Source organism: Labrus bergylta, chromosome 15 (genome assembly GCF_963930695.1).
Source record: "Labrus bergylta chromosome 15, fLabBer1.1, whole genome shotgun sequence".
Taxonomy (NCBI): domain Eukaryota; kingdom Metazoa; phylum Chordata; class Actinopteri; order Labriformes; family Labridae; genus Labrus; species Labrus bergylta.
In genome coordinates this window covers 17252271-17278063 of record NC_089209.1, presented here as the reverse complement: position 1 = coordinate 17278063, position 25793 = coordinate 17252271, and the positions used below count along the sequence as shown (strand labels likewise).

Here is a 25793-nt window from a genome sequence, read left to right as displayed (position 1 = left end):
ACGAAGGAATAAAGTGAACTATACAGGACAATAAGATATTATGTGGAGTAAAGTTAAAGTGACAATTGAAGATATAATGTGACAGGGTATGATGAATAGTTTAAAGTTATAACAGCACAGTATAACTTTTAACACGGTATAGTACAGAGTTACACAATGTGATGTGTATTTTAAGATTTTACTAAAGGTGCAATATAAGAGGAAGTAAAATATAAAAAGATAATCTGGTATAGTACAGAACAGTGTCTGTGGGGTTTTGCAGTATGAATATGTATAACAATGATATGGAATGTTAAGTGTTAAAAGTGAAAATATAAAAAATAAATGATAGATTAGCATAAAAACTAATTGAATAGAACATACAATTATTTAATAGAATAGAAATGGAACTAAGACAATGTTATACACAGTATATTTGGTATCAATTTAAATAATCTCAATAGTAATAAACTGTCTAATTTATCAAAGCATAACAATTTAAGACACAGTTAATTGCATTATTAAGTCCAGCATTGGATGCAGCTATATTTATTTATTATTTGGTTTATTTAACACAATGAACATTGCCTCGTACGTAAACTACAAAGTAGATGCATTCAGGTTTCTAGCCATGGCTAATTTGCCGCCCCTGTCCTGGCGAGGCTTTGTAATCGTTTGCTGTCCAAAAAGGTCTTTTCACTATTCAAGTAACCCCCAACTGTTAGACAAAAATCAAATGATAAATTATTACTGATGTCAAAGTTAAAAAATATAAAATTTTGTTCAAATAGTATTTGATATGATAAGAACAGAATTAGAATTTGCAACAAATAACCCACAAAATCCTCCAGAGGGAGCTGCATGTGTAGCACTTAGTAATACGTTTTCCATCTGAGTCTTCACTATCATCATGTCTGCATTGTGGTGAGGTCGGCCCTCATGAAAAAATTTAAAAGATGTCTGAGGTGTGTGAGTGATAGTAACCTGAGATAAGATGAATCCCATCACAATCAAAGAACATCTGGCTGACACCAGAGTAATTCTCCCTGTTTCCTTTTTTGCAAATATGAATTAACATTGTGTACAAAGTCTTAGTAAGGAACCCCGTCATATCTAAATGTATATCATTAGTTTCTTTTCAAGCACAAAGCCATGAAATCAGACAATGCAGCTATGTAATTTGCACTAAGCCTTTCTAAAATGGATCACAGGAAAATAACCAAAACATGCGAAAGAGTGGGAAACTCTTTGTGTAAAAGTCTTTATTTAATCACAAAACAAAACATTTACAAAACACAACACACATTTTGAATCACTGCAGTTGAATGTACCAAATGAGAATGAAATCCAATACGTTTATTTAAAAGGAAGACATTAAGTGTCACTATACTCAACATAAAAAAGCACAATAAAACCATCTGCATATTATAAACAAGATGTACTGTATCTATGCTAGCTCATGATTGTCAGTGGAAAAGCAATATCAAATACAAACTCAGTAAAAAAAATAACAAAACAAAATGCAGTGTGTGATATCCTGTCAAGGCTTACACACACTGTGTACATCGAGTTTAGTTTAGAATCTTGGTGTTTTCATAAATAAGCTTTTGTTTAGAGGGCATGACGTTAGTGTTGCTAAATGTTCTTTAGTTAAATGAATTACATGAATAGAGATTTGCAGATTTTAGTAATACATTTTCTGTGAAACCAATTCAACAGTTTACTTGGCAATTATAAATGACCAAATTATATCTGGTTCTAACAGGACTTAAATCAGTGCCAACTTTCAGAAACAACTCACTCTTAAGTACAGTTAACATGTATAGACTGTTTGTCCATAATAAGTTACAAATCAATGGTTGATAATGAACACACTGCACTTGTTAGTCAACAGGAATGGTTCCCAAACTGTGGGATGGGGCCCTCTGGAGGGCACAGAGGTATCTCAGGGGGGGAGGTATCTCAGCAGATCTTTTTGTAATGTCCGTCAAATGCGTCAATGTTTAATCAATTGCCAATTCACTAAACCCCTCCCCAAAGCAATGCTCGTCCAATCATTAAGGGCCTGTGTCTACAAACAGTTTATTTTGCACTTGCATCGCCCGTTTTCAATACAAAACCAATGTAGTGCTCAGCATACTGAGCACAAAAACGGCCTCAGTGTCAGTTGTTCTTTGTCTCTGCGCTAGCAGTGCTGTCAGTTGAAAACAGGTCAACTCTTGGAACAGCACTGCACTTGTCAATGTCACTTCTCCCAAACCAACCAATCAAAATCAAGAATGGACACGACTTCCGATAATAGTTTGTCAACAACAATTTATGAGGAGATGCTAGTTTGATTTGTCTTTTAGAGGGAACAATTTATAGGGCTAGAGCTGCTCCCAATGCCAGGACATGACTCCTTTACACTGGTTTTAGGTTTTCTTGGTGAATTTTCCTTGAATTAACGCAAATGCTAAGCACGCAGAGCTATCTGAAACGCACCCTAATGACATTACAGGGGGAATCAGAAATTATCTTTCATCACCTAGCAACAATGAGTGCAGGTGAGAAGCACTCTGAAAGCAGAGGTTGTGGGTGCAAAAAGCACTGTCTGTGGACAAAGGCCCTTAAGCAAATGTGAGTAGGTATGGCTGACTTGTCCAGGTTTGGGAACCAAAAATACAGAGGACAAAAACAGACTCCAAACATTAGCATGTACTGCTTACTAGTTTGCCACCAACAGCTGTTATCTAGAATCACGCTAATGCCAAAGCAAGTTTTTTTATTCAGGATGTGGGACACAGTAGTAAATGCAATTGTATCAGAGATTAAGGAGCTACCAGGGATAGCAGCTCAACCCTTTAATACAAGAATACTATTTCATTATGGCTTTGTATTATTGGGGGAGTAGGTTAACTTTTAGCTAGGTACATGGAAAGTTTTAGCTAAAGTTTGGACATAAGTATTTTTTTATCTTTACATTTTACTGTATCACCTAACAGCTAGGCTACCATGTGCTGTTCAGTGTGCTCTTACAGAGTTTTTGTTTATAATTAGTAAGGTGGAGACATTAAAAAGTCAGTGGGTGATTGTATTCCTATTTTTTTAACCAGTTCACTTAGATAGTGTTACTTAGCTAGGAAGATAAATAAAATTCTAGATATTATGGAGCCTATGCTTGCTGTTAAAAAAAAATACAATTGTATCTGTTAATTGTATTTTACTATCATTGTTAGCTGCAATGTTCTGTGTGAGAACAGGGGCTTTTTTTTGTGGCTATTTTTGAGTTGCATGACTTATTTTGAAGTCGGGCCGATTTTCAATAAAATCGCGCGTCTTTTGCCGTACAGAATACAGGAGTGCATGAGGGCCCATCAGCTGCTCATGACCGGTTGGATGTGTGGCATGTTTGATGTTGTGGTCATACAACTGCATAATCTTGCACAGTGAACACGAGCCAACTCCCTGACTTCAGGGCTTTTTTTCCCCCTAATTGACACTGACCCAATTAAACCTGGAAGACAGCGCCTGAAAGCACCATGGCAACAGCAGGAATGCCAGTTTTCAAAAAAGTGGCAGGAAATAGCTGCTTACCACCAGCTATCAGGGAATACTTGTTATGGTTCAGCTTTCTAGTTAGCTAGTGTTTGTAGGTGATGCTTAGTGTGTGCATATGAGAGTAAACGTGTGGATTTGAGCTGTGCATATGACGCAACTGAAATACATCTGATTTCAACTTCCATTGGTGGGAGTTTTCAAAGGAAACTTTATTGACAGATGCCAATGCTCTGTCCCGATTTAACATGTACATTGTGGGTTCTGAGTTAGTGCTTGACAACCAAATTGTACAGCATGAGCACATCATTCTTGCTGGCCTTAGTTGAAATCTTGACTTTCGCACCAATATTTACGGAAGTAATTAGTTCAACCTGTGCTTTCCCACTATAAAAAGTCTCTGTGGTGAAAGAAATATCTCTGAATCAAGTACCTACAAGATGACACGCTAGGAGTGAACACTGCTTCAACCTGTCAACATTTTGAGTCAAATCCGAAAATGTGAAGACGATGACTTTGACGGTAAGTTTGAAGTTAATGTAAGTGATTTATCTCATTTGAACACCTGATCCTTCTTTGAAAATACAAAAAAAGTGTTACTGCTGTTGTTTCAGTGTGTTTACTCTCACTGTGTCACTAGCTCCCCCATTATTGTAATCAGTTAAAAAAAATTGTTTCAATAAATGTTTTGGTGTGACATGACTGAGGGACAACCATTTCATCAGCTTATAAAGTGAAGCATGACAGAAATAGTTTGGGAACCACTGATATACAGTACCAATGATCTCATTGACAGTAACATTAGACCGTTTTAAAAAATAAATAAGTGTTTTTTTTCTATGTAAAGACCTTCTATAATTTTTTGTAAAGTGTCAAATTTAGCACCATTGTAACCTGCAAGGATACAACAAAACAGATGTGGGTTAAAAATGCCAACATGAACTATACTCCAGGCTGTTTCATAGCTATGTGTCCGCTTAGCCTCTGGAGTTAACTTTCACCAGGCTTGACAAAACCTGTGAATGATAGCATAACAACCATTGAGTCTGTCCAGAAATAAAACGGGAATGTCAGTGTAGAGTGTAAACACAGGAGAGGAGGAGAGCTGGATGGAGTAATTTAAACAAACATCAGTCAAACCCACTTAGGTTCTCTCATTGCAGAGCTTGAACAGCACAAAACCTCTTCCAACTCCAACTCAAATGAATTTTAACCCAACACAGACCAAAAAAAAAAAAAAAAAAGAAAATCACGTTTGGTTCAAAATCTCAAACATCTGAATGTACTACACAGTGTTGCTTTGGCGTCTTGCCATTAGCTGAGTGGTGAGGTAGAGAAATGACTGAATGGCAGGCCTGCTGTTAGATGACTTAAGGTGGAGATTGCATGCTGAAGCTGATACATCTGGACTTCTGCTCAGCTGTATGAGAGGGGAGCATCTCTGCGCCTCGCACAGGAAACCGACCTGAGCCTGCTAATGCACTGAAGTGTGTGTGTGTGTGTGTGTGTGTGTGTGTGTGTGTGTGTGTGTGTGTGTGTGTGTGCTTGATTCTGTCTGAGAGAAAGTTTCTGTGAATGTGTGGGTATGTCAAAACAATTTGAAGGTAAAAATTCATTTCATATGAATACGTGAGTGTTGAGGTCCGGGGAGTTATGCTTCTCCGTATGCTGAGGCTTTGTCTTTAAGCATGTCCAGACACAGGTGACAGCTCCAGCTCCCTGCGGAGATAAAGAAGAAGACAGAGAGCCTGAAAATGTTGTCCTCCTTGCCCTTTTCCATATATAGCCCAGGTTTACAAGCTGTGTACCCATACAGGACATGTTGACATAAACCCACTGATGCATATTAATCCTATGGGAGCCATACCTTCTGGAGGCTGGGTCATTGGAGGCTTCAGGCAGTACATGTGGTATCCTCTGTCGCAGTCGTCACAGAACAGCAGCTGGTCCTGCACAGGTAGCAAACAAAAAACATCTTGAATAGATAATAGCCATAAAATATGTGCAGAAAGTGGAAGATCATTTTAAACCTGCTTTTTGGTGTCAATCATAGTTTAGAAACTTATTCAAATGTGGCTCCTCAACAGCGAGAAGTACTATTAGCTTTCAAAACGTAAAGCTCCTGTGAGGAGTTTCAAGCTGGTTATGAAAGAGGCTCGAACTAATATTGTTGCCTCTCTAAGGGAATTTTACAAAAGATATCAAAGAAAATCGATAAACAACCTTCAAATGTATACTTACATCATTCTCCGAGGTGCCACACAGGCTGCAGGACTTGCACTCTATACACTGCCACTGGTACGTCCTCACTGCCTGCATCATGTTGTCAGTGAACTGCAGACATGTAGGGTGACCTGAGAGGTGAGGATGAGGAGAAACAAGAAAAGTGAAAAGGGAGTGAGGACATAGTGACTCACTATATGTACCGCTTGATGTCTGTTTGTTAAGTATAGAGCTACATCTGGGAGAGGATTAGCTTAGCTTGACTGAGAGGGGTAAAAAAGCTAGACTGGCTCCATCCAAACAAAACACATTTTGTCTAATGGCATCTCTAAAGCGTTTTTTTTTTTTTTTTTTTATCTTGTTAGTTTGAAGCTCCTTTGAGAACTTTGGATTTGTGTCAATTTTGCTGTACTTTAATACACTGACTTACTAATACTGTTCTTTGGTGAGTCAAATAAATATCATTTGATGTCTCTGTTAACAAAAACAGGAGGTTTAGCTGTCCCCCCTTCTTTCTAGTTTTACGCTAAGCTAACAGTTTGCTTGCTGTAGCTTCATAATGACAGCCTTGATAAGGATGGGAAATTTAAAAGTGGTTTTCTTGCTGTGTTTTTTAAATCACTCGTGGTTTTCTTTTGCAGGAATGTAAAGAACCAATCATGGTCTCCCTTAATGTTACAGACCACAAAGACCCTGAAGTTTGAACTGCAACCCCTGTACCTAACAGAGAGAGCGGACTCACCTGAGCGTCCACAGTCGGAGCAGGACACCAGCTCCTCAGCCTGGCCCGTCTTCCTGTTGGAGTCCTGGTCTCCCAGGCAGAAGTCACAGTAATCGTTCGGGATGATGGAGCCGTCTGCGGCTTTCTGAGCTGTCAGTTATAATAGACACATGTAGGAGAAGAACAAATGAGCTGTTATTTGACAGTTTTGAAATATCTTGGTTGTCATAAACTGTGACGATGAGTGCTCATGAGGACATTTCTGGAAGAAAAAAAAACAGAGACTCTAACTCTCTATGTGTTTAATGTAACTAAATGTTGTCCAGCATCTTACGTTTGTGGTTGTCGGAGTACCGTGGAGGGGATGGGGCAATCTCTGTTTCCTTCTCCTCCTCACCCTCCTCCTCTGCCAGGTGAGTGTGGGTGTAGTGGTAGCTCAGGCCAGGCCGGTTTTTGTAGCGCTTTCCACAGACTACAGAGGAAACACCACAGGTCCATCAGAAGCATATCCAACCATGTGATGAATACAGTAGAGGAGCTAGTATAGTGGACAAAGAGTCTGCTTTTACTCAACTGTCAGCCCCGGATAAACTGGACTAAAACAGATTTCTTGCAAAGAGACAAATCGCAGGCGCTTCAACTCACTATTCGTTTTTTAATGATTGGTAGTTTACTCTGCTTCACAGTTATTCTATGTGATAAAAATTATATTTACTGCAGGAACATGTCTGCTACATCCCCTCTAAGATGCCATTAATTCATTAAAACTGTCAAAAAACGACACTCTGTGTATGCTGCTACAATGAATTTAGTCCACTTAGTAGTCAAGAAAAAGTTTAATAATGAATACTCTCATTAGTTTGAGACAGTGTTGATGAGATTTGTAATATTGTGCTTAAACAGCCAGAAAGATGAATTATCTGCAACTGATTTTTCAAGAAGATCATGAATTTTAATAATTAGAAAGTTACATTATAGCTGAATTAAGGCAACAAGATAGCTAGGATGGATTAGCTACTGTTAAATCAGGCACTTAATTCAGCTGTAGAAAGGAAAATCGTATCTCAGTCTCTTCCTGATTAATATTTCACAAGAAAATACAGGGTGTATGGGACATTGAGCTTGTCTAAGGAGTACCAGTCGAAAGATGTTTTCAAAAACAGCTTGAAAATGTGCCTTTTGTTCATTCTGTTCTGTGAAGCCATGAAGTCATAACTCTAACAAATGAAAAGCTATTTGCTTGGAAACATTGAGCTAATCATAGGGGAACTAGGCTCTACGGTCTAAATTTGTAGGAGCTCTTGGGGTTTTTTAACTAGCACACTAGAGCTGTAGCCATCATAGAAGTTTCCTTTTGCTCCATTTTTCTGCCGCTTTTCTTGATACAGCCAATTCTGCAGCAACTGTACTGTAACCAGATTAACATATTTTTATCACAGAGCTTATAACCTCGCTGCCAATTCAACCGCTTGGTTAAAAAAAGGATCCATGTGAAAATTTCAAGGAATTCCACCCACTATAAACACTTCTACAATGGCTACACCTGAGGATCACATCACTGCTAGAGAGGCCTCAAGAAACATGCATCACCCAGTGCGACAACAGCTGCTATTCGAGCATTATTTGTTGCATGCCTTGCAATGAGCAAGCATGAAGGCACATGGCGTAGCGTTAGTGACATGCAAATGCTTGCACTTGAACTCAGGAGCAGCAGAAAGCGTTTAAAGCAGCAGAGCTCTCTGAAGGTTTAGCAGTCAGTCAGCCATTCCCACACCAGATGCCCATGAGCAAGAAGGCCGATCATAAAGATGCTACAAAAGACAAGATGGCGACAGTTTCAGGTACCTTCTTCGGCCTTTTTTGAGTTATGCTTTTGTTTGTATCTGTCTGGAACAGAGAAGACACAAAAGCAAATAATAAAGGAAAGACAGAACAAGACATAAAATGAGGATGAGATTTGATTGATTGAGCGAGGCTATTTCCGTCCGCATCCCCCATTCCTGAGGGATTCTGCCCAAGTATGCAAATGGCATGCTAGTCAGGTCTGGATAAACAGCAAACCCTTTCTTCATGCTGCAGAGGACTGCTCTTAGAACAAGAGGGAGAGGTGGCCAACATGAAAGATGAGAGAAAATGACTCGTCTTCTGGATTTTTCTGTGTTTTCTAAAACATCTAACGTAAGAATTTGGACTAGGCACCTCGAGAAAAAGCTTTCCTAATAATACATCATAAAGAAAATACATTAGCTTAAAGAGCCTCGTTGGAATTATTTCTCCATTTTCTCTGACTTTAAGAAACAGTGTGATTAAGGTAGACTAACATGTAAACCAAAAACACATGGCACAGAGCACATGATTTACAAAGAATGATGTTCTCGGTATTCTTACTGTCACAGACGTAAGGTTTGTCCTGGTCGTCCGTGTTTACAGGTTCTGTCCTTCTGCGACTGGATCCTCTGTTCTACGAAAGAAAAACAACACCAACTGATGTTCAAACCACTGACGATTCAACATTAAAGCACGCATCAAAACAAATGTATAGATAACTGTTTCATACATACAAGAATTCAAATTCAAATAACTTTATTTATCCGTTAGGAACTTAAAAGAGCATCAGTGCGCATACAGCTAGACACAGAAACATCAACAGAAACACACACATACAAGTGGCTCTATTAAAAGCATGATAAATAGGTCATAAATAATTGTTATAAGAGGTTAAAAGAGTGGTGTTAAACCACTCTTTTAACCTCTGAAAACATGGTTTTAATTTGTTCACTTATGTAATTAAGATCAACCAAATTTCCATCATATTAGACCTTACCTGACTTCACAGTCAGCTAAAGCTGACATGCATGCGATTATTTTTTTACACTTACATTTTACAAGCTGTTCACATACAACAGCACTCTTCTCATTTATGTCATGTCCACTACTGCACTATCATTAGTGAGTACTGTATAACATTTTAAACAGTTACCAAACTCTCATTGATGTTTCTTTTTACAGTTTAAATTGGGCTTGCCACCCCACAATGAAATGATTTGACCCAGAAAAAAACAAAACAACAGGACAAACAGCAGAGCACAAACTAGAAGAGACTGTGATGTACCGAGGCATAGAACGGAATTTAGTCAAAAGTGGTGTCTGTCAGAAGCACACAGTCCAGTAACAAATTACCAGCACATATCAGTGACTGTGAGAACTACTTGATCTTTTAAAGAAAACTCAAACATTGGTAAAAAAAAAAAACAAACAGTTATGTACTCATATTATTTGTCATATCTGTCTCCCCTTCTGTTGCCCGTTCCCAGGCGATTCTGGCTCATCCTGCATTTATACTTAGCTAATTGTACGTAGGTCTGTTATTTCTGATGTGACAATCGTGTCTATTTTGTTGGTAAAACTGTCTGTGAGTTCTTTTGTGTGCTGTTCTGTAGACTGTCCTGTGAGGTGTCCTGTAGTTGTAAATTTGTTTTGTGTTTTGTGTTTTTTGTTAACACCTGCCTTAGGACTAAGGATGAAATGTAGCTTTTGTGCTAATTCTGGTGTATTTACATAGATGCTAACTGGCTGATGTGCTAATTAATGTGCACAGTCCTTATTCAATAAATAAATAGATTATGAAAACGTAACTAAACTGTGGCACACTTTTTTATTTTTTCATTGTATGTTGCTGTAACCTAACGGCACCTGATAGGTAGGTTGGTTGTGCATGGGGTACCCTGATGGTCGTTTAAATAATGAAATACACTTGTTGAGTTTAGGAACCATAAGATGTGGCTCAGTGTCTTGTAACATTCTGCTTAAATCTTGAAAAGACGCTGTCTAAATGTGTGTCACGTTCACTCGATTCAGTTAATTGTACGTTGTTTAAACGATGTTACATTCCGTTGAACAGCATGAATCCAAACACACTGACTCTTACTTTGCCTCTGTTTCTGTTCTTTCTCTTTGGAGTGTCAAGTTCAAAGTCTTCATCATCGTGGAAACCATCACCATTTTCCTCCGCCTCAAGAACTCTCTGCAGAGCACAAAAACACGCCATCAGAACGAGAGAACGTTTAAAAAAAAAGATGGTGGCTATAAAAACAAGTAAATATTGTTTATTATTGAGATCATTCACATCTCTCAGTTGTACGCTCTCGTTTAAATCCTCTCTCCTCATATGTTTGTTTCGTAATATCAAACTTTTTTTGCATCTACCAAAGCAGAACAATCAATCATATCCATGATACGACCCATTTTATCACTCATTGTTGAATACCTGTATTTCCAGCAGGGTCTCCTCTTCTTTACAGATGTTGTTTTTTTTCTCTAGCAGGTTGTCCCCCCTCAGGAGGGCCTCCAAGGCTGTGGCCTCCCCTGGTGGGACCTCACGCTTGGGGGCCAGCTCAGCTTCTAAGGAGGACGAAAGGAAAAGAAAGAAAAGAGCATTAAAGATGACAGGTCTGTACAAGCTGTGGTCCTAACTTGAGCACATCATTTAGTTTTTCCTGACCTTGTGTTTGGGATGACTAAAAGGACACTTGTAGCTGCAGATCAAGTCCATTGACATCAATGTGTGACACAGTGTGAGTGAGCCCTCTGTTTTGTATGCCGAGGGAGTTTTAGTAATAGAGCCGTATAGCATGTTCACAGTCCAACAACGCCAAAGCAGAGGAAGCAACTTTAAACAATAGAACACAATAATGAACCTTAAAGAGTTCTGTTAACTTGCTTGATTCTACTTTATCTTTCTCCCGCTCCCTTTTCTCATTTCCGTTGAGATGAATTTTCTGCAGCATCTCTGTCTTCGTCTTTGAACACTAACACCGGGATGAAGACAAAATGAAAGTAGTGATGTGATAAGAAAGGCAAGGAGGGAGCGAGACGGCAGAGGCTGTGATGTGTTCTTATTGAATTTAGAGCTGCTGCGCGTCCCCTAAATCCCTAAACCTGCCACTAACACCACCCACCCCGCCCCCAATAACCAATATATTATGTATCCTTCTTCACCGCTATTCTCTGCTGATCCCCTCTACCACTCCTCTTCTTCTAAAGTGAATGAATCTATTTTCCCCATTTTTTTTCTTTGCCTTCATCTATCCTGCTTCCTCCTCACCTCTATCTTGACTCTCCAGGGCGAACATAGGGGAGAGAATGTGGAGGTGAATTTTCTGCTTCTCCAGCAAAAAGCAACAAAAGCATCCTCCAGCTGAAACCCCGAACGGACATACAAACAAACTGCCTCATACAAATCATATCGATCTATTCCACTGCTGACTCTAAAAGGACACTCCAGGGGCACCCTAGCCTAGAGAGAATATATTCTAATAAATTTGACTTTTAAAATTTTGAATCTGACCTGTGGCTCCATTGCTGACTCTATCCACTGTCCTATCGCTAAATAAAGGCATAAGAAGGCAAAAAAAAAAAACATGTAAAAGCAAGTCTGACGTTTGAAGAGTACCGCTCATCTACAGATGATGATGTCTCAGCGATTGCAGTGGGAAGACCCTTACATCATGTAAGATTATGCAGTCTGGGAAACAGAGGATCCAACAGAATTTTTAGAGCTTGATCGATACCAAAGACTATGAAAAAAGAAAGACAACAAAACAGCTCCCCAAATGTGAAGCCAAAAGGTTTTTGAGTTCCTACTGCTGACTGGCTGCAGTACAGGGCATAAACTCCGCCTCCTTCATATGTTAGCAGATGGTGACATGAGGTCAAACTCTAAAATCATAGTACACGTCAAATTATGTATTCACAACCATAGTTTCTTACTTTATAGTTAGTTATCATCATGCCGATATACAAGTCCAAAAGTGTTTCTTTTTTAGATATCTTTGGTTTTAATTTGTAGTGTGATGCTAAAAAAAAAGGTAAATGTCATGATTGACAGCTCTGTTGATGAATGCCGCTCCTTCGACACTGTGTTCACCAGATTAGTAGAGCACAGGACACAAGAAGAAATGTATCCAAAACTAACACCACATTAATTAAACTTTCTATAATAAGGAGTGTCACCTTCGAACCAACACAAGAATCTGTTCATGTTGAGGACTGTACCAACCTGAAGAATTTTTTCTGATTTACTGGTAAGTCAAATATGTGTTTTGGCTAGCCGAGGGGGGCGGAACAGAAATGGGTTGAGACGCGTAGTCCATCCATATATACAGTCAATGACTGATATTTGGAAAGTAGGTAGTAGGTAGTAGTAGTAGTAGTAGTATATCTGAAAGTAGGATATGACTTTAGGGAAGCAAATTGCCAGCAGATGTAAATTGGCTAAAGACGTCCCACACATAAGCAGCAGAGTAAGAAACATGTAAAAAACTGTTAAAGACATGAGTGCAAAAATATATAGTTTTTGCTTTTTTTAGATCTTTCATTGAATGATTTTCTTTTCACCCTGAAAAGTATTGAACAGGAGGTTTATACTGAGGGAGCGACATGGTTGCTGGGGCCACTCACACTTTGAGCTGTGACATGAAGGAAAGCCAAGGGTCCACTAACCAGAGAATACAATTGAAGTTTCAAACCATGTCAGAGTACCCTTGTGACTGCGTCTCTGCATATCTTCACACACACGGGCAAACCTCTCTGCTCAGGAAGTATTAAATAAACATAAAGCATTTTTCGAACTGCACTGAAAGGGGAGCACACACATTCCTCTGTTGTGTTATGATAGATATCTGGGACAAACTGCAGAGAACTAAATCCCTGCAACAAAAAAAAAAACTTCTTCTCTTTCACACTCATCTACAAAGCCTCTCCTGCTCCTGTTAGTGTATGTCTTCCAATGCAAGTGCTTAGGTGGGTTGGTTGGTTGGTTGCTCTGAGGAGTTATTTCACTTTTTTCCCCCTTCAAATAACTCTGTCCTCTGCTGAAAGCTGAAACGTTCCTTGTAGAAACCTCTTGACTATTACATTTTGTCTGGAAGACAGCAGGAGGGGAACAATAGTGTGGCAATGGCAAAACAAAGATCTGCCTTTATTTCTCCCCCTTATCAGGTTCCTGACGCATTCCTTTTGCTAAAATCCCCTAAAACACGCACACAGGCATGCATGCATGGCTGCACAAACACAGACACACACAACACACAACACACAACACACAACACACACACATACATAGAAAAAGCACACACTTCTACCTCATAAGACTCACTTACATTCTAATGCCTCATGGACAAATGATTATAGAGGCCCACTAAGGGTGCTTCTGTGCTGCGACGGAGAGTCATGTGTGGGGGTGTTTGTGCATTTTGCGTGTGTGTGTGTGTTGGTGTGCATACTGCCAGAGAACAGAGAGAGGAGGCATTGATTCGGGGGAGAGAATGAACCTGAAGACCTGGCGAGAGAGACAGGCTAACCAGAGCCAGATGGTCAGATAGGGAACATTAAGGCCACTGAGCTTCATGCAGTGATACACTGTGCATAAGTGCCACAAACACAACATATATGTGCATCTCGATTAATGGAATGTGAATCTAAAATGAGTGGAGGCAGCAGTAAAAGTGTTTTTTTTTTAACTGCATAACCGTCGGTCAATACTGATTTTTTTTCCCCTGGTACTCACTCTGCATGCATGTTAATGTGCTGCTTGGTTCTGCTGGTGTGTGTGTGTGTGTGTGTGTGTGTGTGTGTATTCTGTTTGTGTTACCTAGTCGAAGCTCACACAGGCGGAGCTGTGGATCCAGGGGAGGGTGGAGCCGCTTCTTCTTTCTCCAGCATCTAGCAGGGTATGTATACATCTGTCCCGCTGCCTGGCCTGGACACACAGACACACACATAGATATATGGACGCACAAACAAGCAGAGAGAGAGAGAGAGAGAGAGAGAGAGAGAGAGAGAGAGAGAGAGAGAGAGAGAGAGGCACACAGGAAGAATTTTAACAACCATTGGCAGGCTTACAATTTGAACAAAACTTGCATTGAAACCTTGACCCCAGATATAACTCCCCCCCCCCCCCCTCCAACACAGGCACATACAAAATACAGTAGACACAGTGGACTAGCCTTGTTTTCTTGATACTGAATACGTCCCTCGTCCAGGTCCATTCAAAAAGTTTTTAAGTTCATACATACGAAGAAAACATTGAAATTGAACACATGTTTTGGGTCAAACATTATGTTTTACTTAATGTTTAGGATGGTGTTATCACTTTCACCTCTGATTAAATAAGCACATTTTTCTGTCACTATTTCAACAAAACAGTTAGTTTGTACTTGAATTTAACATTTTGTCCTTGCTCCTGTGTGTTTCAGCTTCCTCCAGTAGCTTAGCTACTAGCTAGGCTTAGCTTAGTTGGACATCAAGATGAGAGGAAAAAAATTATGTTTTCCTGTCAGCATAAGCAGAGAAAAGATCAGGAGAAGGAGGGGGTGGGGGGGGGATAAACCCAGAATAAATACATATAATGTGAGTTAGGTCTGCCACAAAGTATAGGGTGTGGCCTGAAGGGCTTTGCATACAAGATGGAGCGCAGGCTATTTGTGTCTGTCTCTCGGTAAAGAGCAGATTGTTCCCTTTGGCTGTACAGGCGACCCAGATGTGTGTAAAGCATTCTGACTGTTCTTCTAAGGAAAATTCAGCAAGTGGGTTGACTTTATAACAGGAGGGGGATCCATTTATTCATCTTTTTTTATCCAGCAATATGTGTGCATTCCTATGTCTCCTGTTTCCTGCAGAGGTTTCAGTGAGAGGTTTTCACTGTCTTTGCATCGTAATAATGCTACAGCCACCTGCAACATAGTTTAACTTACCATTGAGACTTGATGTATTGAATACAGCACACATGGTTCTTTCCAAAGGACACACAATCTGCCTACCAGCACCTCTAAAGCTCACTGATGGACACTTAAGATATAGTTTGTTTTATCTGTTAACACAATATTACAGCGACAACATCGCTCCAGGAAGTCACTGCACCAGGTGAAGTAAAAGTCCAACACAAACCCTCCTGTGAAACCGCAACACATTGGTTTTATGTTTTGAACAGGTTAGACTCCAAGATATAAGGTTTTGAGTGAGGAAGAGACATGTATAAATGTTTAGACATTAGATTAAATCATATGTAGTCTATATTGGTTGCCTAGCAATCACTGCCTCCAACACTACATAAAATCATTAGAAACAGTCTCATTAACCCACATCATAATTTTACAGTGCACTTTCTCTGTTTGAAAAAGTTGAAAAAGAGCGCAGTTTGAAAAGTGAAATTGTTGGACAAAGCCAGGTAAGCCTGTCACTCTCCATATGCTGAGCTACTGAGCTTAGCTTATCATAAGGGAAGTACAGGAATCAGCGGCAAGAAGTCGTTATGGGGATTAGATTTTGTTTCCCACCTGGTTGGCGGTGTCGCTTTTCCATCCAGATGTAGCAGTTGTTCTGTGCGACACCAGTTTGCGAGTCCAGGAAGGGCATGCGAACGCTGCGTTCTGCACAGAGGCGGGCATTGTAGCTGCGACAGTGTTCAATCGCCTCCCTGTAGAACTGGTCACCAAGCCTGAACAAAGACAAAGAACATGGTGGGTATGAGTGGTGAGTAACTGGGTAATTTACAATATAATACAGAAAACGTGGCAAACGATAACAGTGATGTCATGATACAGGGATTGTGCAGTAATTTATATATTGCAATACAATCATATAATGATACACCTCAATATCTTGAGTAACTGAAGAATGAATCTTTCATTCATTCATAAATTCTCTACATTATCCAACTGTCTTCTTCTTTTTAATGTATCCTGCTGTCAACGTCTTCTTTGGCCAATCAACTTGTGTTCACCTTACATTCAAGTAGGGACATGGTGAGGGAAATTTATTACAGCCCCATATTTAAAAAAATGGAAATACCGATATTTGGAACCAGCAGTTTGATAATTATATAACATAAGACAATGATTGATATTGATCATTGTCTTGATCAATGATATTGATTTATAGCCATATAAATACATATTCTCTCTGTAGCAGCTATGGACGAGAAGAATAGACAGAGATCTGTTTTGATTTATATAATGCATCCAGCTTGGTGTCATTTACCCCTTAAAGGGCTGCACCATTCATCCAACATCTCAAGTAATGTGAAAAAAGATCTCATTGTAGATATTAGTAACATTATAGCCATTTTTCTGCTATTGATCCAGGCTATTTGCAGCATGCTGCTTCGATTTCTGCTTTCTATGTGCCGAGTCATTCCTGCTGTCCTGTCAGCTAAAATATGTTCAGATGGTTAGTGGCATAACATGCGCAGAGCGGCTGATGATTTGGTAAGGTCTGCAAATCAAGTATGATCGAACCTGCTCAGCCCTGGTTAGTGTTGGCCTAACAACACAACACATAGCTCTCCAAAGTTTTGCTCTGTTTGTTTTGAGGCTCTGGATGTGAAGCTTGAAGGTGCAACATGAAGACAGCTGAGGTGTAATGGAACCTTTATAAAGGCTGAGCACATTAAAGGGACACACACACACACACACACACACACACACACACACACACACACACACACACACACACACACACACACACACACACACACACACACATTACACATACAGTAAACTTTGATAACCATAAGAATAGGAGAAATATTTCATCCTGCCAGATTGAAGGATAAATCAGAGTGCTGGATTGAAGGCTACACCACAGACTGGCTACACACACATAGATAAGAGAGTATAAATCAAGATGTAAGACATCAATTATCTCCGCAGTACCCGTTCAGAGGAAAGATTTTTGCAGACAATATCATTACAGAGTGACAAAACAAACCAAGATGGACCCACTATGGACCAAAAAGTCATTTGAGTCCGTCATGCTGTATTTAATTACAACTTAAATCCAGACAGAAAGATGGAGAAAAGATAGTTCTTTTGTTGTTTGATGTTTTGCAGCGCACATGGCTCAGCTTCAGAGAACAGACTGGACTAGAACAACATCTTTAGGCCTAGATAACTGTTAATTAGCTTTTTTTGAAATAAGACAGCCACAGAATAGTATTTCTGTTGGTATTGCCAATAAATTATTTCCACATATTCCCCTCATTTACTCCAACAATGTTGACGTGAAGGTTGTAAATGTTTTTACAAAAGGATAGATGCAACTACTTCAGCATTTTCTCCTATGAGGAGGATTTCATACGTGTCTTTCTGAATCCAGACTGGTTGAGCAGGGACGGTCTCTCAGTGGAGTCTCTTCACAGATATGTAAAGAATGCCAGAACTGGACAAAGACCAGCACTCTGGTCACTCCAAATCTCACAAAGATGTGCAGTGTTTGGAGGTGGAGGGAGGGAGATGAGGGAGGAGGATGGAGAAGGAAGAGGGTGAGTGAAAAAGGGTGAAAGGTTGGATTGAGAAGCAAGAGGGACTTAACCAGGTTCTACATGTATTAAATAGATGAGACAGAGGAGATTTCAGAGGAGGGCACAAAGAAGGCGCTTCATTTCCAGCAATATGAATAAAAGAGAGCAGCCTCATACAATAATTAGAGATGAAGAGGGAGAGTTGTAGTTGTTATCTGGAAAGTTAATCTATCTTAAAGTAGGAGGCATCAAAGTGAATAACAAATAGAGAACAAAATAATGAAAGTACAAGACTGATTACTCTTTTTCTTCAACCTACTAAACATGATGACTTCCTTAAATCTAAAAATAAATATCCTACACATTATTGAAGTAACTGTAAAATGTGCTGTGATGTATTTACAATTAGGTGTTGTTTTTCAACAGAAAATAAATTTGATGTTAAACTGGTGTTACCAGTGGAGACTTCTTCAAGCCCAGCAGCTCAACGCTGTAATAGAACAAACTTTTTATATTACTTTTTGGCTTTTGTAATGATTAATAGATGTAACGTTTAAGATAGAGATATTAATATGTGCTGGTAAATTGATGTATTTATGCTAAGACAAAGACAGGCTAGCTGTTTCACTCTGCTTACAGATTTATGCTAAGCTAGGCTAACTGTATTTTGCCTCAAGCTTCACATTTGCTGTACAAATATGCTAAGAGCGTGATACATTTCTCTCATAATAGTTGAAAGAAATATATTGTCAAACTATTGCTTTAAAACTTAAATCAATAGTTTGACAATTTACCTTTACCTTAAAGTTTAAGGTAAAGATATACTTCAAGTCCAGGAAATTACTGCTATCTGCTTATAAAAAGCCAAAAAACCACATGCTATAACACAGATTGACATTACTTTAATGCTTTCGTATTGACTCGCTGTTTACCCCTGCTTACCTTTTCGACAGCGTTAGCAGTTATCATTTAAGTTTCTTTCATTCTTTTGGTTAGGCGCTAGCTGACAACGCGAGCTAGCATAGAGTAGCAGCTCTTGTGAGAATTTTAATGAGATACTTCACCCATTTGTATTAAGCTTTGTATCATTAGAAACCTGGTAGTATTTTTGAATGGTCGTGCATCCCGCCCTCATTTTCCCCTGAGATGGGAAATCTTTGTATTTCTAAGTGTAAAAAGGAGCTTCCAGTGACGCAAAATGTCGATTTTTGCGTCACTGGAAGCTGTTGTGGCTATATTGCTGGCAGCTGCCAGCTCAGCAGCCAAGACATAAGGCTTGCCTGTCGGCGGTGAGGACAAGAAGCGGGGGCCGGCTCGAGCTGGGGAGAACTGGTAGTGTTGGTGCTCTCACTGTTTGCTTATGGACACAGACACAGAGTCTGTTTTCTGACAGGAATTTCCAAGATCAATTCTGGAAGAAATCTCTGAATCAGTTGAGGAAATGGCCTCATGTGTTGAAGTAAATATGTCTGTAAATGTTTTCATTACTATCTTTCTTCTGCTATATTGTATATTTTGGAGAAACTGTAACAATTGAATTTCCCTCTGGGGTTAATAAAGTATTTCTGATTCTGATTCTGAAATAGAGGACCTTAGTGGGAGTGGCCTGCGGTGCTGTACATTCTGGGATTTGGTGTCTTTCAGCCAAAAATACACTTTCTGACTTTTCTTGGCCAAGAAGGCTCCAACTTCAAAATTTATTTCACATTTCTACTACATACATGACCCAATGTCAATACAGATTCATGTTTCAACGGGTGAAGTATCTCTTTAAGTGCCACATTGTAGTGACTGTACAACTTATGGACTGAAACATGTGGTAGATGCTAGCTGAGGTTTTTGTCAGGGGACCTACGCAGATGAGGAACACGGCTGTTCTTTCTGGATATGTATTGTTGTTTTTTAGCGTGACAAACCAGCAGTCACAGAAATCGAGTTAAAAATCCAGATCTCCAGGAGGGACTTCCTGTCACGTAAAACCAGATTCCCAGAAGTGAACGTTTGTCTCTGCTTTCAGTGTTTGCTGCCTGAACTGAAGCGTGTGTGAGAGTGTATGTGTGTGTGTGTGTGTGTGTATGTGTGTGTGTGTGTGTGTTTGTGTGTGTGTGTGTGTGTGTGTGTTTGAGTGGCTGGACCTGAAGGCATTTCTCTTCATCCCCACTTTTCTTCCCTCTCTTCCTCACTGTGTCATTCCATATTGCTGCATTTTTTCCCCCACTTTCCAGCAACAAAGTGTCTGCAGCTTCATTACGTCTTACATAAGCAACTGTGCCTGCTGTGCATTTGTTGGAGATGTGTGTTTGGTTAAGTGAAAGTAAAGAGTGTGTATGTGTGTGTGTTACTATGCCTGTAAGACCATCTGTCAGTAGGTTGCATGTCCTCAAAGATCCTCCCCCCAACCTCAGATTCACCCATCAGAGATGGAACTGTGCTCCTTTTCTTACCCATTAGTCATCTGTATGCCTGACCCTTGTGATGGTGCTTATGTAAGTCCAGTTTTGCATGTTGGGGAAAATTCCTCTTGGTCAACAGCTTCCTGGATACTGATGGAATCTGCATTTGTTGTACGTGTGTTAGTGTGTGTTTGCTCCCATACCAGCACAAAGGAGCTTTGTGCGAGACGGTCAGTCTTATCAAAGTATAGTAGTGATGATGGTGCAGAGCGTCTCATGATAAGGTCGATGTTTCCTGGTAAAAGTTTAGAGAGACAGAGCTCACGGACAGTATAAATAATAAAACATAAAACTGAAATCTTAGCCAAGAGGAAGAGAATGCTCTATTAATTGGACTTTCTGTGTCGATGTCTGCTGTCGTTTCGTCCCTATCACTCTCATTGCAACCTGCAAAGTATTTTCTGTTATGTTTTAGAGGATGGACATGTATCCGGCAATAGATGTCTTCCTGACTTGATGATACAATTATACAATGTTAGGTGTAAATTATCGTAACACTGCAGTGAATAAATACAGTAGTCCTGCACAAGCATTTTATATTCTTCAGTTAATCAGATAGTGTGATATCATATGGTTGTCAATGTCCTGTGGTGTATCAATTATCACCAAATCGCTATATCTGAAAATGATTGTACTGGACAGACATAGCATTAAATGGTATATTGCAAAAGGACTTGTATCTAAGCTTGTATGTAAGCTTGTATAGCGCTTTTCTAGTCTGCTGACAACTCACACCTACTCATTGACATCACATTCACACACTGATGGGTGAGGCTTCTATGTAAAGTGTCCATCAGTATTAACTCATCCATTTATAAACATTCACACGCTGCTGTTGCAGCTGCAGGAGCAATTTGGGTTCCAGTGTCTTGCCCAAGGAGGACACTTCGACATGTGGCTGCAGGAGTAGGGGATTGAACCCGGACCTTCCGGTTGAGAGAATTACCAGGCCCGGCGTGACCAATCTGGAGAACCAGGGCCGGCTGGTTGTAGGGCTGTGAGGGCCATTGTACAGCGACGGTAAATTGATCATACAGTCTGCACTCGCTAAGGATGGTACGAGTACTCATTATTCGAAAAGCGTTTCACTGTAGAGACAGGTATGTTCTTTGACAGCCTTGATCAGGGACGTCTATGTCTGACTGGAAACACAACCGTAACATTGGTTCAGCGGTGACCGACAGCCAAACAGAATACTTGGTCAGGACGGTCTGCACCTTACTGGACACACAAGCCTAATGTTGGTAAGAAAATATGGTTCATAAAAAGAGCAAAGGTGACCCAGAAAAAAAGCCAGATTTAAAAAAGAAAAGCTTTAGCAGCTGACACGCTCAAATGCACCAAACTCAATACGTTTTTCATTAAAAACAAGCTTGCGGCTTTATGTAAACCGTTGGAGATGACACAGGTAAGCTTGCAGGGCAAGATCAAGATGCCAGATGTGAAACACAAAAAAAAAAAGTGCAAAGTACAAACAAGTGTACAAGTTTATGAAACAAGTCAATGTGTGTGTGGTGTTATGTGTTGAGTGGTGTTAAGTATACAATACAAATAAGTTCTTTGCAAATAGTAAACTATGTTTGAAACACAGCCATGTATCCCTAAGTGATATATCTCCAGTAAAAGGTTGTGAGCTACAGTGTTCTGGTCTGAGTCATGAAACTCCCGGGCTGAAAATGAGTCCCAATCCGGCCCTGGAGAAGACCGACTCCACCACTGAGCAACAGCCACTCCACTGTTCAGAATGTAAAACAGTTTGCATGTTGTTTGCAGGACCTCATTAAGCTCACCGAGACAGAGATACTGGGAAAATTAAAGCCTCTTCAGTAATCAGCCTAGGCTGATATTGTTGAAGTAATGACATGCATTATTTCATCTGGTGACATATTATCTTATAAATGCATGAAAATGTCTCAAAGAGGAACTTCACAGTGTCGGGGAATGATGGGAGTTATCACCCAAATAGGAAAAAGGTAGTGGCAGAAGAGGAAGTCCACATGTGGTTAGGAAAAGATAAATGGCCCCTTAAGGAAGTGCAGCAAATGATACTTGTTTTTGTGTCACTTTGGAAGCCAAGCCGCGGTATGATGAAGCAGAGAGAGAGAGAGGAAGGAGACGAAGAGGGGGAGCCAAGGAGAGAGAATGGGAGGGAGGAGGAGGGGTCCGCTATATCCCGGGGCACACGTGTTCCCTTTCAAACCCTGTCACACTCATTTTCTCTCAAATGTGCGGATGTACATATGCACGAGCGCATTCACACACGCAGACTAGTGCGTGCACAAACAGACACACAAAGGGGAATGAAAGGGAAAGGTGGAGAGTGCAGGCAGAGGGGGATACGGGGGAGAGGCAGAAGGGAAACCCTGATTCAGATGCTGCTGTTGTTTTGCTAGGAAGGCAGGGGAGGAGGGCGGTGGTGAGGCGAAGGAGAGGAAGCTGCAAACGTTGGGGAGAACGATATCTCCCATCAATCGGCATGTGAGTGCTGCAGGGAAGCTGAGAAAATGTGTCTCCAAAGGAAAAAAACACAATTTTATATGTAAGGATTATCATGCATCCATATCCCATCACCCCGCTGTCCCCTTTGAAATCTCACGCAATCATGCGCCACATGTGCCTGCTTCATGTGCAGAATACGATTTTTTTTTAAAAGAAAGGAAAGGGATTGATCACCGCATGGAGCCTTCTTTTTTTTTTATAAGAAAATGTTCCTGGCCATTTAATTCCACATGCCTGGAAACCATTCCCGGGGCTCGCATAGACAAAGGCCAGAGTTTGCCCCTGTGCTCAGGCTGTAGTATAAATGTATGCAGTAGTAAACGCAGCCAGACAGACAACCCCCCACATACCCCTCAGCCCCAAAAACCTCCATCACTCACTCACTCGCTGCCTCTCACGCAAATTGGGGGGAAGGGCGGGCAGCTACACACAACCGCCTACACATGCATCAAACACACACACGCACTGACCTCCACAGTAAATACACACCATCACTTTCTCCATTACATTTCCCCAAATGTCAGCCTCTGATTCCTTGTGCAAACACAACCAAGCTACTTTCCACCTGAGCACTTTAGTGCATCAAACTAATGATAAGAAACAAGGTCAAACGGAGCCATCATAACCACATAAACACACCTCTGCATACATAATATAACAGTCATTTGAATACTTCTCATGTCAGCTCTTCCTAGCTAAAAGGCCTCAGAGGTTTCAATCACAAAGAGGTCTTTTAGAAATGAGAGTTCTGAATAAATCAGGTAAATATGCATGGCTAAACATGGCTGAATCAGTCTGAGGCAGACCTATTCAGTGCTGGCTACAGACATTTGAAAATCATCTTTTAGAGCTGAAAATATTGTTATTACCAAGGTCCTATTTACTGCATATGATTTATCTGAAACACCCTGTGGGACAGACTCAATTCATTTCACTTAGATTCTAGTGCGTGCGTTTGTTTTGCTAGTTAGTTTTGCCAAAAGCCAAAAATACACGTATTGTTTTGCCTTTTTCCAGATATATTGGAGCGGGGGTTGGTTTGGTGCAGTCTGTCTGATTAAATCCATATATGAAAGGCAGATGGGGTTCTCTCTCCTCTGCCCTAGCATCTTGTCTTTACATACCTCTCCATCTTTCAACAGATGGACCCAGGAGAATACTGGGACACTCCTAATCTGCTGCTCTACATGCACAACTGCAGACACACTAAACACACACACACACACACACATACTGTGTACCTACATTCTGTACAGCTTAATCTGTTTTGGTAGAATACAGCAGCTTAAAGCAGCATTTTTATAAGTGATGGGTATACAGTTTTTTTTTGGTTGTAAGCAAAGAGCTCACAGGCATCATGGGTTTCCTCCTTTTATTACTCCAATGTTAATGCCGTGTTTTATAACATTGCTGGTTATGTGAAAAAGTCTAGATATAGGATTTCCAACTTGTCTGACAATATTTTTTTTATCACTTCTTAATATTTATCTTATCTTCATTTCTCACTTCAAGCGTTTTATTGTTTTTTATCTCTTCATACTTCTTATTGTTTCTCCCTCTATCTTCTTACATCCTCAGTCCCCTTGGTCTCAACCTTAGTTGCTGGGCTCCTGTGTTGCCTGAGTTAATATGAGTTATTGTTGCTTGAATTCTGATGTTGGTCAGTTTTTTGTTCAGGTTATTTTACTGTCTGGGTTTTGTTGTTATTGGTGTGGTGTCTCTTCCATGTGTTGCGTTGTTGTCGTGATTTTCTGTTGGGATTTGGGTTCTCATGTGTTGCTGTCATGTTTTCTTCTATACATGTCAAAGCACTTTGTAAAACCTTGTTTTTAAAAAGCGCTAAAAAAAATCAAGTTATTATTATTAATATTATTATTATTTGACAGTACTATAAAAATTATAGGTGGACACTATTTAAAATGTTAAAAGTGAAAACCCGTGTTTTTTTCCTTTAAAAACTGTTAACTGTTAAGGTTTGCATCAGATTCTGTGACTGTTCAAATCTGTGCACATTCCAGGTGATCAGTGGTAAACATCAGCCTTCAGCCAGCAGGACAGACATGCATTCAGTAACATTAACTGAGCTGAAAGTTATGGATACACAAATACTGCAACACAAATGCAGTGCAGACATAAAAGGGGTGTGTTGCAAGGTTTAAACTTGCAAAAAAAATGTGCTCATTCGGCTATATTAAGCAGTATCAGTATGCGATCTGCCATAGAGTTGCTTTTTTTTATATGTCTATATTTGTCAATATTGCATGTCTTCTTTAAAGAAATAAACATGCTGTCCAATATTGCACGTCTTCGCAAATGAGAAATTGTACCCGTTCCGATCATCAAGATCACACAGTGGCAGCGTTACAGTGCATGAAGGTACCTCTTGCTACATGCACAAAGGAAGGATATAGCGGATACAAACATACAATAATCAGCTATGCATTTGAAAAACGCATGCGGCAGTCGCAGCAAAAACACGAACCGCGCACTGAGCTATGGTCGCCTCCTCAGTGTGCGCTTTGTGACAATAAGTGCATGAAATTATCTATGCAAATTCATCCCATTAGCACTGACAAAAGATCCCTGCGTTCAAACTTACGTCAACCATGTTTGCAAAGCAGATAATGTGGACAATGGCAACTTCTATTAAAGTAAAACCAAGTGCACGAGTTTTTTTTAAGTGCGGATATCTACGCGAGGGGTTGGAGATGTTCCTGCAGATTGTGCATGAGTGCATGGCTTTATATTATACAACACTGAGAGCAACGGTACCTGCAGAAAACACACACGGTCACTGACCAAAGTACATGGCAAAATAGTTCATTTTATGATTTTTATAGAAACGTGCATTGAACTCTAAATACATACTGAAGGCAATCTTAATTTACAATCAACCACGAAGACATTTAAAAAAAAAATCTTCAATGTACTTACGATTTTAGAGGATTATGAATGACAGTCGCCATTTTCCTGCTGGACTGTAACGTAATATTCCAAATCTCTGTGTAGTTTGGGACCCTTATGAAAAAAACACAACAGCCAATGCGGTCGTGGGCACTTTGCTCCCTACCAATACAGCGCC

General features: G+C 40.0%; 1 protein-coding gene across 2 annotated transcripts; it reads right to left on the bottom strand.

Moving 5' to 3' along the window:
• Positions 1-1224: 1224 nt before the first annotated feature.
• Positions 1225-25778, bottom strand: dpf3 (double PHD fingers 3). 2 transcript variants are annotated; one of them, XM_020632440.3, is made up of 12 exons: positions 25646-25778; positions 15796-15956; positions 14112-14219; positions 10728-10861; positions 10389-10484; positions 8849-8921; positions 8306-8347; positions 6795-6932; positions 6482-6610; positions 5758-5870; positions 5384-5465; positions 1225-5235 (listed from the first exon to the last, which is right to left on the bottom strand). In XM_020632440.3, exons 1-12 carry the CDS (start codon positions 25675-25677, stop codon positions 5168-5170), a joined length of 1176 nt encoding a protein of 391 aa, XP_020488096.1. In that variant the 5' UTR covers positions 25678-25778; the 3' UTR covers positions 1225-5167. The 2 variants fall into 2 exon arrangements, with proteins under 2 accessions (XP_020488096.1, XP_020488097.1); XM_020632441.3 differs by lacking the exon at positions 8306-8347.
• Between the last annotated feature and the right edge of the window lie 15 nt (positions 25779-25793).